General features: G+C 38.6%; 3 protein-coding genes across 3 annotated transcripts; 1 reads left to right on the top strand and 2 right to left on the bottom strand.

Moving 5' to 3' along the window:
• Position 1: 1 nt before the first annotated feature.
• Positions 2 to 9,866, bottom strand: gle1 (GLE1 RNA export mediator). The gene is made up of 16 exons (XM_055167186.2): positions 9,629 to 9,866; positions 8,988 to 9,233; positions 8,553 to 8,714; positions 8,179 to 8,327; positions 7,879 to 7,939; positions 5,707 to 5,961; positions 5,342 to 5,570; positions 5,149 to 5,258; positions 4,995 to 5,064; positions 4,770 to 4,912; positions 2,749 to 2,939; positions 2,282 to 2,408; positions 2,081 to 2,185; positions 1,921 to 2,003; positions 561 to 624; positions 2 to 439 (listed from the first exon to the last, which is right to left on the bottom strand). The coding sequence occupies exons 1-16, from the start codon at positions 9,725 to 9,727 to the stop codon at positions 371 to 373; spliced, it is 2,163 nt and encodes a 720-aa protein (XP_055023161.2). The 5' UTR covers positions 9,728 to 9,866; the 3' UTR covers positions 2 to 370.
• A 58-nt stretch (positions 9,867 to 9,924) lies between these two features.
• Positions 9,925 to 11,286, top strand: c5h22orf39 (chromosome 5 C22orf39 homolog). Its single transcript, XM_055167194.2, has 3 exons — positions 9,925 to 10,126; positions 10,845 to 11,012; positions 11,089 to 11,286. Exons 1-3 carry the CDS (start codon positions 10,094 to 10,096, stop codon positions 11,218 to 11,220), a joined length of 333 nt encoding a protein of 110 aa, XP_055023169.1. The 5' UTR covers positions 9,925 to 10,093; the 3' UTR covers positions 11,221 to 11,286.
• Positions 11,287 to 12,008: 722 nt separating this feature from the next.
• On the bottom strand, positions 12,009 to 13,739 carry mrpl40 (mitochondrial ribosomal protein L40). The gene is made up of 4 exons (XM_073868101.1): positions 13,585 to 13,739; positions 13,414 to 13,499; positions 12,853 to 13,008; positions 12,009 to 12,649 (listed from the first exon to the last, which is right to left on the bottom strand). The coding sequence occupies exons 1-4, from the start codon at positions 13,618 to 13,620 to the stop codon at positions 12,340 to 12,342; spliced, it is 588 nt and encodes a 195-aa protein (XP_073724202.1). The 5' UTR covers positions 13,621 to 13,739; the 3' UTR covers positions 12,009 to 12,339.
• Between the last annotated feature and the right edge of the window lie 92 nt (positions 13,740 to 13,831).

Raw genomic sequence — 13,831 nt, 5'->3', positions numbered from 1 at the left:
ATACACCGATTACTCTTTATTGCGTTCATGCTTGTTTATACTAGTTCTTGTTTAATCTTTATACAATACAATACAGCTGTACATGATGTTATATACTTCGTCTTCACAATTGTTTTAATGAACTTTAAGATTTGATAAACACTGGTTACAAGACACTCAGATATTTTAAAAACAGGAGGTCATACATTCTCGAAGACTAGTTTTGATAAAATAAAATAAAATTGAACTTAAGATGACACAATGATCCAATAAGTTATTTCTACATATGAGAAAAACGCATCAAGTCTCATGTAAGCACATATTTAATCCACTGGACAGCAGCAAGTTTAATCTCTCCTTTAATTAGTAATAACACAAGCGACTCCACCAATCAGGACCTCCAGAAGCCAGGATCCAGCTGACCCTTTGGAGAAGGGATCTGCTGAGTTCTTAAAGATGTCTAGGTTAAAAAAGACATACAAAACAAGCATTTAGTATTGCAGTGTGCTGTAGTTATTAAAGGTCTATAATATTTACATTTATCTGAAAGGTGATATTATCCTCCACATAATACTGCTCACCTCTAGAAACTGCTTGAGTCTGGTTACAGAGCCCATCTGACCAGAGCTGGTGACCGCTTCAATTCTGAGGAAATCAGGTGCTTTAATTTCAATGTTAGGACACACAGGCCTCTTTTACACCTATGGCCGTTTGCCTAAATTTCTAAAACTAGTCAAAAACTAGCTTTTTTTCTTCGAGATTTAAGTATGTTACATAAAGATAGATTGGTCTAATTTAAATACAAATAGTAAGACTAATTTTCCTTAACTAATTGCTAGTTGGTCAGACTACTTCTTAAAACACAAACTTAACATACCAGCTATGTTTATGCAACAGGCCCATTAATATCTGTCTTAATTGCAGAGTCTCATGTGACCACTTACTGTATTTCTATCCTTTTCTGAAGCTAATCATCTTAAAGTCCATTTTCTTTAAAAAAAAATCCAGATAATTTACTCACCACCATGTCATCCAAAATGTTGATATCCTTCTTTGTTCAGTTGAGAAGAAACCATGCCTCCCGAGGAAAACACTCCAGGATTTTTCTCATTTTAATAGACCCCAACACTTAACATCTCCAATGCAGTTCAAAATTGCAGCCTCAAAGGACTCCAAACAATTCCAAACGAGGCACAAGGGTCCCATCCAGCAAAACGACTGTCCTCTATGGCAAGAAAAATAAAAATATGCACTTTTAAACCACAACCTCTCGTCTTCCTCCGGTCGTGTGATGCACCAGCGCGACCTCGTGTGATACATCATCATGTCAAGAGGTCATGGATGATGTATCGAAACTATGCCCCAGTGTTTACAAGTGTGGAGAAAGAGGACTGTCCCTACGTTGTTGTATGTGGAATGATACTAATTAATGTCTTTGTCAGTTTATTGTTTAAAATGGTCTGCAAATGTGCATTTATATATGTAACACGTGATCTTTCGGCGTCATTACACAATTACGTGGGGTCGCGCTGGAGCGTCACACAGCCGGAAAAAGATGATAAGTTGTGGTTTAAAAGTGCATATTTTTTATTTTTCTTGCCAAAAATGACAATCGTTTCACTAGATAAGACCCTTATGCCTTGTTTGATATTGTTTAGAGTCCTTTGAAACTGCAATTTTAAACTGCATTAAAACTGTTAAGTGTTGGGGTCCATTAAAGTCCATTAAAATGAGAAAAATACTGGAATGTAAACTATGGTGAGTAAACTATGTGGATTTTTTTAAGAAAATGGAGTAATCCTTTAAGTAATTTTACTGAAGAATCGGTTTTACATTTGGATAGTGAATGTACAATTTCACTTTTATTAATTATACGTTTTTGTTTGGTATATTTCTATATATAATAAATAAATATCCTCATTAAACATCAGATATAAATACCTTGGAAAGTATTCCTCCTTAATAAGCAATAACAGCTTCCAGAACTGGCCCTGATATTGCTTCATTAGGGCATTTCCGCACACCTGCACAGAAAAATAAATTTAAAAAAAGGAAATTCTTGTAAACTATATGTATATTTATATTCAAAAGAGAAATTCACCTCCAGAAAGTCGAAAAGAATCGTGGCTGTGACATCAGCAAGCGGCTCCATGTTGAGAATTTGTGCCAACCAGCGCCAGCCATGATTTAACCCATGAGGATGATGCTGCACAACATCAGCACAAACATCAATCAGACATTCAACTTCTTACAGTCACATAAATAGTTAATCCACATTTAAGTATAACATTTAAGTACACACCCCTTGTTTGTTATAAGGCCATTTTAACTGGATTATCGCCGCATACAGACGAATCATTCCTGACATCCTCTTCAGAAAACTGTCCTGTTCCTCCACTTTAGAGTCATCCACACGGTATCCCAGAATCCTGTTGGATACGGTACATTTTTTTAATGAGTATTATTATGAAGTCTACTGATATCATTTCAAGATAACGAAATAATCACAACAAATAAGTAAAGAAACTAAAGCCAAATACACAAAGCGCACAGGAATGTAGCGAAATACATAAATTGACACTCAACTTTTAAAGGTTAACACAGCATCTTTAAAATAGATGTGATATCTCTGTCTAATCTGTGTGTACACAGAAACACCAAAAGCAGAATGTGACATCACATCCTGTGAATAAGGGCCCTCAACACTTTAGACTGAAAACAAGTTCTGCCCTGTCAGCACAGAAAGAAGCAACTCAGTAAAACGCTCACCTCTGGTAGTCCTCAACAGACATGCCTTCTTTCATGGGTGGGTAGTACGGAACAGCATATGGGCACATTTTATGGAGATGGCCGAGTATGAGTTTACCAACTTTAGGATGGAGTTCCCACACACCTGACGCCACAATAGCAATGGGGAATGCTGCTAAATGATTGGACGCCACTTCTTCTTCACCTTGTTTCTGCAAATGTATAGTACATTAATTTATTTACTTATATTTCTCTTCAATCTTAAAATCTAACCTCAATGACAGTAGTCAATATTATTAATATTTTACATATTTAAGAATAATTCAAGTTAATTAAAGTTGATACTGACCAAAAATGTTATTAAACAATTAATATAAAAAAACTAGGTGTTATATAATAGGTATTTCCCCTTAACTGGCGCTGTCCGGTAAGCGGGACACCCGAGTTTACTTCAATATTTGCCTACATATTTATTTTTAAAAGTCTGATAAGTCTCAGCTGACAAGCGTAGTGGGCGGGAACAGCAAGTAATGCAACTTCATCCGTAGGCTAGACTGTCTCATTTCAGTTCGCTTTGTGGCCTTTAGAGGCTGCTGCCTTAAAATATCAAGCCTTGCCTTTAAAGTCTGCAGATTTAAAAGGATCCAGACCCTGAATTGGGATGCACCCCATTCATCGTTGGAAAGGTCTAATCACTTTAGCAGTAATAATAATAATGCAGTAGCAGTAATTAATTAATGTGTGACAAGAGTATGCAGCAAACCATTGACGCCTAGTGGCCGTTGTTGGTAAAACCACTAAAAGTCTTAACAAAAACCAAATTTTTTTGTGATTATTTTATGTATGAAATATATACTGTATTGCATATTTTTATTATTTATTACAATAAATGTAAACTTTTTTATTTAATATTTTCACCCTTTAAAGTGTCGTCTTTAAAACAAGAGCAAGATTAGGCTTCTAGACCAAACAAAAGCCAAAAAAGTTATTTGAAGGTGTCACCTTTTCACCCACCCAAAAAGGACTGTGCCAGTTAAGGGACAGCATTTTTTACAATAAGGAGTTCCTTAAAAAACTCATCGATATTGAAGCACAGTTTTTGTATATGTATCACAAAACTAATATCAAACCCTAACGGTGCAATCCCACGGGGCGTAAGCGTTAACACTTTCCATTTACTTTTAATGGGTGACGTCATGCGTTGCCGAACTGAATTGTGGAGCTGTTGGCGCCGCATCAGTGCCGTTGCTCGTGGCAGAAGTTGAACACTTCATTCAAATTTCTCAAGGTACAACGTGTGCGTCAGCCAAACAGATCGCCTTATGCAAATAACCTAGGCACAGCCAGCCAATTACATTTATGGAAGACCGGAGCATGTGTTGCGGCCACTATGATTGGCTATTGGCAACGCTTCAGACAAGCCTGTGTTAACGCTTTTGCCCCGTGTGAATGTACTGTAACAGCGCATTCACACGAGGCGCTGAAGCGTGGCCAACAGCCAATCACAGTGGCGCTACACATGCTCTGGTCTTCCATAAACATAATTGGCTAGCTCTGCCAAGGTTATTTGTATAAGGCGATCTGATTGGCTGACGCACGAATTGCCGCTTGAAAAGTTGAGAAATGTTCAACTTCTGCCATGAGCAACGGCAGTGACCTGGCGCTGGCGGATCCACAATTCAGTTCGGCAACGCAGGACATCACCCATTAAAAGTGAATGGGAAGCGTTAACGCTGACGCCCGGTGTGAATGCGCCGTAAGGGGTGATTCACATATTGCATCTTTTATAATGGAAGCAACGCGCTAGTTTTTTCCAGGCGCTTCCGCACCGCATCAAGTTAAAAACATTTAAACTTTTCAGAATTGCGCAAGTGCACCGCAGGTCATGTGACAAAACCTACACGCCTAGCGTCTTCCACATGTTTTTTTGGCGCGACATGTGAACGGCACCTAAGTCTTTAAGTTACATCAAATGTTTTTTTAAGATTAGAAGAAGCTAATTAAGTCAAGTGCATTTTTTCTTTTTCAAGTCAAATCCTTACCACAAACTTTTCTGCAAGTTTATAATTGACAAACTCCTGCCCATGTGGATGCTGGGAAGCACAGACTTGCTTTCCACCGGAAGCCACCGTGCGTCCTGACAGCAGTTTATCAATCTTCTCAAAGATTTCCCTCAGCTGAGAGCCTAAACACAAAGCGGAGTACATCTCAGAAAAATAACAAAAATCAAACAAGACTTTGCACTGTTAGGCATCACTTTATCTCACCTGATCTCGATCCGATCTGGCTCACAGGTATTGTTGCGGCCTTCTGGAGCTCCATTTTTAATTTCTTCGTCTGCACGTTTTATCATAAGAAAACAAACTTAATACACTTCAAAAATACCTCATCCAACAAGATGCACAGCACTGGATGTCTAACCTGCATATCTTTACTGTTGATATCCTCAAAAGATTGAGCACACTGATTCGCAAACTCCTGCAGCCCGATGTACCATTTTAAAGTGCTGTCATCTGCCCTCAACTGCAGGCCTGTACGGGAGATGAAGACATATGTTCATCTTAAAGCAACAGGTCTGAAAATGATCATACATGCTCAGAGTTGTCTTTCTCACCCTCACGCTTGGTCTTCTCTTTAGCGGACAGCGCTGCGGTTTTCTTCTTCTGCTCCTCTTGCTGGGCTTCCAGCTCAGCCTGCCTCTTCTTCTTCTCCTCTTCCTCTTCTTCCTTCTTCATCCTCTCTGCAGCCTGTGCCACCTCTTCCTGCAGAGATCTAACCAGCGACCTCATAACCTGTAGCGCTCGCTCCGCCACATTCATGTCCTCCACGTTTGGAAACTGACCCTGTATAACACAGACAACTAATCTTTTAATGATCTTCTTTCTCACAATGAGCTGAACAAAACGAACTTTTAGTCCTACTAAAAAAAAAAAATCACTCAGTAATCATTAAGAAGAATCAGAAGTAATGTCAACTCACCTCAGTAGTGTTTCGCACCACTTCAGACACCTGTGAGCAGAGTTGGTTGCCGCGCGTGATGTAGGGGGCGTGGTCAGGGGCGGGGCCTGACTGTGTGGGCAGGGCTGGTTGTAAGAGTTGGTTGAGCTGCAGCACTTCTTCTTGAATGGCGTTTAGCGCTCTGAGTCTCTCTCTGCCCTCTGTCTGTCTCTGACGCTCAAGCTCCGCCTCCCGTAAACGCTGTTGCTCCGCCTCCCTCAAGCGCAGGTTAAGGATCTGTGACAAAATAGATGCAGGTCACTGTTTGTGCACTAAAACCTTAAAGAAATTAGGAAATAATTCATTGCCAGCACATCACTATAAGCAGGGAGAGACAATAAGGAGTGCCCGATGGCAATTGTGAATGTTGTTTGGGAATGTAACTTGCCCGATCGGGCAACTACTGCATTATCACGAAAGTTGATCACGTGTTTTAGGCCTTACCAGTTTAAATATCCAAGCAAAGACGATGTGAAAGAGTTTTGTGTGTGCGACCTGAAAGCCGCGTCACAGGGCTTAAACAGAGTTTTTTGTCCTTGAATAGACATGCTTACACAAAATTCTCTCAAAATGCAAGGAGTACCTTTGTAAACATTATCAGTTATAGCTTAAGTGGATGTGAAGTTCAGTTTGGAAAGAAAACACATGTGTAACAATATAATAAATCCAAGAATCCAGTTTTGGTGTCATAACATTATTTATTAAGAATAAATGCGTCAAAAATAATTAAAATAATAATCAAGCCTAATATTACTTTTGTGTGCTTTTTTGTGTGGGGCCAGAGAGAGTTTTGTCAGGGCAAGTAAAATTTTTAACCACTGAGAGAAAATCTTTAGAGTTTAAACCCAACAAGTGTTATACACTCCCCTAAAGGATTATTAGGAACACCATCCTAATACTGTGTTTGACCCCTTTTCGCCTTCAGAACTGCCTTAATTTTACGTGGCATTGATTCAACAAGGTGCTGAAAGCATTCTTTAGAAATGTTGGCCCATATTGATAGGATAGCATCTTGCAGTTGATGGAGATTTGTGGGATGCACATCCAGGGCACGAAGCTTCCGTTTCACCACATCCCAAAGATGCTCTATTGGGTTGAGATCTGGTGACTGTGGGGGCCATTTTAGTACAGTGAACTCATTGTCATGTTCAAGAAACCAATTTGAAATGATTCGAGCTTTGTGACATGGTGCATTATCCTGCTGGAAGTAGCCATCAGAGGATGGACATGGTCAGAAACAATGCTCAGGTAGGCCGTGGCATTTAAACGATACCCAATTGGCACTGAGGAGCCTAAAGTGTGCCAAGAAAACATCCTCCAGTCCACACCATTACACCACCACCACCAGCCTGCACAGTGGTAAAAAGGCATGATGGATCCATGTTCTCATTCTGTTTATGCCAAATTCTGACTCTTACATCTGAATGTCTCAATAGAAATCGAGACTCATCAGACCAGGCAACATTTTTCCAGTCTTCAACTATAGCCAATTTTGGTGAGCTTTTGCAAATTGTAGCCTCTTTTTCCTATTTGTAGTGGAGATAAGTGGTACCCGGTGGGGTCTTCTGCTGTTATAGGCCGTTTGCCTGAAGGTTGTGCGTGTTGTGGCTTCACAAATGCTTTGCTGCATACCACAAGTGGTTATTTCAGTCAAAATTGCTCTTCTATAAGTTTGAATCAGTCGGCCCATTCTCCTCTGACCTCTAGCATCAAAAAGGCATTTTCGCCCACAGGACTGCCGCATACTGGATGTTTTTCCCTTTTCACACCATTCTTTGTAAACCCTAGAAATGGTTGTGCGTAAAAATCCCTGTAACTTAGCAGATTGTGAAATACTCAGACACCAACACCCATGCCACGCTCAAAATTGCTTAAATCACCTTTCTTTCCCATTCTGATATTCAGTTTGGAGTTCATTAGATTGTCTTGACCAGGACCACACACCTAAATGCATTGAAGCAACTGCCATGTGATTGGTTGATTAGATTATTGCATTAATGAGAAATTAAACAGGCGTTCCTAATAATCCTTTAGGTGAGTGTACAATAAGAGAAAATGTTGTTCTGTGGTTATTACTCCAAAAATGGTGGTGAAAGATTTTAACCTGCAATGTGCCAGAAACATCCTTTAAATGGGAACGATCTAAACACTCACCTTCATTCTGTGTTTATGTTCCTCTCGCAGTTTCTCTTGACGGCCGAGACTCTCCTGTGTCCTTTAAAAACAAAACAAAAACTCTTTATATGCTCCTTTGACACTGTTTAAATACAGCCGTTACCATTTTAGCCTCAGATAAGGATCAATGGACATTTATTTCAAAGGTACTGCAGAGAAAATTTTGTTGCGTTACATGCTCTGATGAGAATCTAGTGCTGGCAACACCTGGATCACGGGTTTGATTCCGAAATAACACATGTAAAAGAGAAAGAGTGAGAGGGGGCAGAGGTCACCTACTCTTTCTCCATCATGTCCCGCATGCTCTGATACTCCTGCCTCTGCTTGAGCGCCATGAGTTCATCCAATCGCTTCAGCTGCTCGGACCCTCGGCTGGCCACTGTAGCCACGAGACGCTCCTGCTGTTCCTGCCTGAGGCTCAACTCCACCTGAGAGACAACGAGAGATAGAGAAAAACAGAAAGAGAGACATATTTTATATTTATAAAGTGACATATACAGTGGCCACAAATCAATTTTGAACGCATTAGTCGCACGTAATAGTTACTGCATAGCAAAATATCATAACAGGTGCCATTTAATATCAGTTTAGTACTAAACAAAATCCTTTTTCTTCTAGTCTAGCAGTCTGATGAAGGTTTAAGATTGAGTTACCTTTGCTTTGGCCCTGTGTTTCTCTTCACACATGCGGATGCATCCTGCCATCTGTGTGGCTCTGGGTGACAGGACGGAGATCACCGGGGCGGAGTTGACACTTACTTCAGAGCTGACAGCTATGGCACAATAATCGGTTTCATCCCGTCTATCCTCTGTGTTCTGACATCAAAATAAGTAAATACAAGAAACTTAGAGTTGTGCAAAAACAAACTGATCACAGTGTCTCCTGACTCTCCAAATGAATAATTTACTTGCATTTAGCATCTGATGAGTAGTTATTTTAAATAATTTCACTCTTATATCTCAATATTGGCTCATACATTTGTACTTCTGTCTGTCTTGAATTAATCCTTATGCTAAATATAAATGTTAAGAACAAAATCACTTTCATATTTCAGAGCGGACAGGCCTATGTAGAAATGATCATGTCACCTTCTCATCTTCCTCTTCAGTAAGGGTTAAAGCTGCAGGTGGAGAGGTGGGGGGTGAAAAGAGCCTGGGGCTGATTGGAGCTGAACCACACAATAAAACATCTTCAAAAACACAAGGACTCGTATCACGAACAGAAGAACCCAGAGAGCAGCGGGTCTTCAGTCGGGGTCCAGGACTCAGTTTCTTCAGAATCTGTCCTGATAGAGGGGACAGACTTGAGACCTCAATACAGCCTGACAGGATATCCTGAAATAAAGTTGTGTGTGTTTAAAGACAGGACCAATAAAATAGAGACAGGAGAATAAAGACAGGCAGATTGTATCTACTGACTTAAATAGTGCTCTAAAAGTACATTATTATATTATTGTAAACTGGTTTGTGTTTTGGCCAAAGCTTTAGCTCTGTAGGAGCTCGCTGACAGCATTGTGAACATACTATGGTTATTATAAACATACCATAATACGGTGCTAAAATGTTAGCATGTCCAAAAAAAAGCAACATCAGTGTAACTTACGTGGCAAAAACACAACAATAATAATTGAGTGATACAAATATATTTGCATAAAAAGAACGTAACTGTCTGTTAATAGATTCGTTTTGAATAAATACAGTTTGAATGTAAAGAAGCAAGCTGGTCTAACCTCTCCCTTATCCAGCCAGTCCGGACTGTATTTGAGTTTCCCTTTCGGAGAGTTTTTTAAAGCATCTAAAGTCTCCCATCGCAGATTTTCAGAGTGCATTCTGGATAATGTTACATGAATGTGGGATTTATTCTTCTAATCACACGCGAGTATCTTAAACTACAAACACCGCTAGTGCTCTGCAGTCTGCGCAAAACAACCCGCCGGTGTTCATTTCCACTTCCGCCTGACCAAACTACAAAATAAAAGTTCGGAGGACTAAATAAATACGAGAATCGTTTGGTTATATACAAAATACTATAGAAATAACACAGACGTTAAACTTAAATTTCAACAGAGTCAGATTATAGTTTGATAATAAATGTAGTAGTGAGGTCAGTGTGAGGTTATTTATTAAAGTCAGTAGATGGCAGTGGTGTAACGTTATATCCAGCGCACTCCAACAGAAGACATCAAAGAAGAGAGATGAGTATGGACGGGTCACAGGCATGGTGGAGGGTACGTTTAAAATCATCTGTATATTTTCTACAGAAAATGTAAATCAATTCTCTTAATCGTGCTTTCATTGCCAAATATTGTGTTTATTGTACACAGTATAAGCTTGAAGCTGTCACATGTTGCTGTCACATTAATGAATGACATGAATGAAAGTGTTTCAGGTTTTTATATATGCTGATAATATAAACATTATAAACACTACCTAGAAGTACAATGGTATTATATTTTTGGAAATGTATTATGTATCAGGGTATTGTAGAAACTATAGCATTGGATTACCATGTAAATACCATTGCATCATGTAATCATTCAATAGCATGGTAAAAATTAAATCACTATGGTATATCCACCTGATACTATCAAGTGTTACTAGATACACACACAGCAATTAATCTTGAAGAAAAAATATCAACCACAAATTTAATTAAATGCAACAGAATCTGAAAATAACAACAACTGTTTACCATGTTATAAAGCACACCCCATGGTAAAATAATTTGATAGTATTTAAATTCATTTAGGGAACACAGACAACTTAAATATATATTGTAAATACTACTGCAGATGCCATAAATGTCATAAATGTCATATCACATTTTATTTGAGATTTAATACGTATTCTTTTACTATATACATTAAAGTCACATTCTGTAGGGTTTGACTGTTGTGTTAATTTGTATTCATTTTTAACGTATTGCTTTGATGTGTTTGAAAACAGCCACCACGTGCTTGTGAAGTCTACTGGAGTGAATTCAAGCACTGTAAGAGTCTAATGAACAGATTTCATCAGTACTACACACATGGCAATGCTCCGGACTGTCAGCAGTGGAAAGAGGATTTTAACTCCTGTAAAGAGTGGGAAAAAAACCAAAGCGCACATTTTAGGGTGAGTTTTTTTTAGGAGTTGTTTTACTAGACTCTTGCTCACATTGCACTCATTCATCAATCTCTCATATCTTCAGGAATCTCTTCAGCAGAGCGAGAGGAAGCGTGTGGCCGAGCAGAAGAAGTTCTCTCCAGTCTGGGAGCTCCGTCAGACTCCTCCAGCTGACTGGCATCTGCCACTCAACCAGGGCAAACCACAGGACTCTTAAACACACAGTGCAGATTACATCAGACTATGGATGATTGTCATATACAATAAATCCATGAAGAAAGTTTCCTGCTGATGTCAGGATTCGTCGTCTTTGCCTCTTCTGGTTTACTGTTCTGTTGCACTTCTATAAATCTGAGGTCCACACACAGAAATGCAGAGCAGCTTACAGTCAAATATAATAAATAAATTGAATTGTTTGCACCATAATACTCAATTCTGTGCAACTGGAACCTGTTGTACACACACATGGACAATTACACTGCTTCATGTTAAAAAAAAATTGGTTATTATATTTATTGGTTCTTCTTAAACCCAATGCAAGCCAAACCAAAGCTCGGGTCTGAGGAGGTTAATGTAAATCTTAAACAGAAAAATTAGATGTTTTGTTTGGTCATTGATGAATCTTTGCATAAAACCAAAGAACGGGCTTTATTTAATCCAGAATATGCTCAAAATACCCCAGTAAGTCAGTGACTGTGGGCGGGGCTTTATCAGTGTGACATCACATTAACAGGAAAACGGCATGTCTAATGAGAAAGGCTTGGATATTTTTAATTGTAGGGTTGTTGTGTTCACACACTGCCAACACACATTTATGTCCAAACATAAACACCTTGTAAAAGTGGATTTTGCCTAAAATGTGCCCTTTAATGCCAGAACAATTGTTCATGTTAGTTCATTGTGCATTAACTTATGTCAACCATTGTATCTTTTGATTTTTTAAAACACATTCATAAATGCTGAAATTAATTTTTTGAAATTTACTGGAAAAAAAACGCATTGAGATTAGTGAAAAAAGACTTTTAATTTTTTTAAGATCTATTCCAGATATGACCCAACTGTGTCTGTGTGGTCTGTCCCACAATCCACTAGGTATTAACAAATATTTACTTATGAAAAAAAAGAGGTTTTATGAAACGAATAAAGAACAATAACACATATTTGGCTGTAAATAACCACAACTACCTATGAATAATGTGTTTATTCTCACAGTCCTGTTCTTTAATGTTTTGATAAATCTTCCCCAGCTGTTCTTCATCAGTCATGTTGATACTGGTTTATCTGACGAGCCCGGTCCATATTTTGTTCAATAAACCATACACACATAATTCGCCACTCATTGTGTGTATACTCTTGTAATGTCATTGTATTTGCCATCTGGGGCCTCATAGTTTGGAATTGAGGGTGTGTAGCAGGGACCCTGATGCTGGAAAGGGAACAGATCAGTATCTGGTTTGATCGCTGCTTTGTAAAGATCTTCTGATTCAATCTTCAGCTCTTCCAGCGCCTGTCTCTGGGCCTCCAGCGCCTCTTCAATAACAGCCATTTCAGTCTGGTGCTGGGAGTATTTATATCTGGACCATTGTTTAAGAAGCAGGGCTCTGCGCTCACTCTCTTCAAAGGACAGTTTAGGACCCTCTCGGACCCTGAAGCACATAAAGAATGAAGTTTATTAACTGTTTATTTTGAGGTACAGAGCTATAGAACACAGGGTTACACGAGACCAGCAAAACGTTTAATTTTAACATTTAAAATAAACCCAGGAATAAAACAAATGTGAATCCAGGGTTAAAAAGCCATCAACCTAGAGTTTGGTAAAGTTGGAAAAACCTCTTTGTGTCAATTTTACCTGGTTTCATCTAGACACTTAGCAGATGTGACAAAATCTTCAATGGGAATGAGTTCTGGTGGAACTCTCTCTAACTTTTTCAGTTTCTTCTTCAGACGTTCTTTCATCATTTGCTCTCGCCGTGGATCCACCTTTTTCTTCTTCTTTGGTTCGGCTCTGTTGAGTACATCAGGCATACAGGTTAACAGTTATGACTTAACTAAAATACCATAAACACACCAACACACAATAGCACTGCAGTTATTGTGACTCACACAAAACATAATGTATGAATATGAGATCCTCATACAGTGTAAAACAATCATTTCATTTAAAATATTTTATAAAAGTTATAAAACAAAAAAATTGTATCTACTAATTAGTAGTGGACAAAGTAACTAATAGCTTTCTATAACAATATTTACTAAAAAACGTGACATTACTATCTGACACCCTTACTTTACCATGGTAATAATGCCACAGAACTTTTCTTTAGGGTAAGTGCAATACCCAAAGTATTTAAACGGAAACTGTGTTTACCATAGTATTTATTGTAAGGTAACTAGTGTTAACTATACTAACCTTAATGGTGCAGAGGTTTTTATAGAAAGAACTGATGTGAACCAGGGACTCTGTCTGCCAGGAGACAGCACAGGACGGCAGCATGTAACAGAATATTATCAACGTGACCTCTATGAGAAATCAACAATATTTTCACGTGCACATTTATGTAAAATCATTTACATACCATGTTTGACTCGATATGACTCGAAAAACAATCCCAGCCATATTTACAAAAACATCAATTTAATATACATCAGCAGCGATGAGATATTAAACAGCCTTCAAAGCTTCCGGTGGACAATGTGGATCTGTAGGTCAGAATAACCTACCGTTTGCTTTCCATCCGCACTTTCCAAATTTGTTCCAAAATTAATTCCTGTAATAAAACGCCAAAATCATACAATAATAAAAAGTATTATACGAAAGTATTTATGTA

The sequence above is a fragment of the Misgurnus anguillicaudatus genome, chromosome 5 (genome assembly GCF_027580225.2).
Source record: "Misgurnus anguillicaudatus chromosome 5, ASM2758022v2, whole genome shotgun sequence".
Lineage (NCBI taxonomy): Eukaryota > Metazoa > Chordata > Actinopteri > Cypriniformes > Cobitidae > Misgurnus > Misgurnus anguillicaudatus.
The sequence above is the reverse complement of the archived record's forward strand: the minus strand, read 5'-3'. Positions and strand labels throughout refer to the sequence as shown.

Bases quoted from the DNA above. Each gene is read 5' to 3' on its own strand.
- c5h22orf39 (XM_055167194.2), top strand. From the start codon at position 10,094: ATGAGTATGGACGGGTCACAGGCATGGTGGAGG. The intron at 10,127-10,844 runs GTACGTTTAAAA...GTTTGAAAACAG, and splicing joins GGTCACAGGCATGGTGGAGG to CCACCACGTGCTTGTGAAGT. The intron at 11,013-11,088 runs GTGAGTTTTTTT...TCATATCTTCAG, and splicing joins ACCAAAGCGCACATTTTAGG to GAATCTCTTCAGCAGAGCGA.
- gle1 (XM_055167186.2), bottom strand. From the start codon at position 9,727: ATGCACTCTGAAAATCTGCGATGGGAGACTTTAGATGCTTTAAAAAAC. The intron at 7,940-8,178 runs GTAGGTGACCTC...TTGTTTTTAAAG, and splicing joins CGGGACATGATGGAGAAAGA to GACACAGGAGAGTCTCGGCC. The intron at 2,940-4,769 runs GTAAGGATTTGA...ATACATTTGCAG, and splicing joins AACTTGCAGAAAAGTTTGTG to AAACAAGGTGAAGAAGAAGT.
- mrpl40 (XM_073868101.1), bottom strand. From the start codon at position 13,620: ATGGCTGGGATTGTTTTTCGAGTCATATCGAGTCAA. The intron at 13,009-13,413 runs GTTAGTATAGTT...TGTACTCAACAG, and splicing joins AAAACCTCTGCACCATTAAG to AGCCGAACCAAAGAAGAAGA. The intron at 12,650-12,852 runs GTAAAATTGACA...TATGTGCTTCAG, and splicing joins AAGTGTCTAGATGAAACCAG to GGTCCGAGAGGGTCCTAAAC.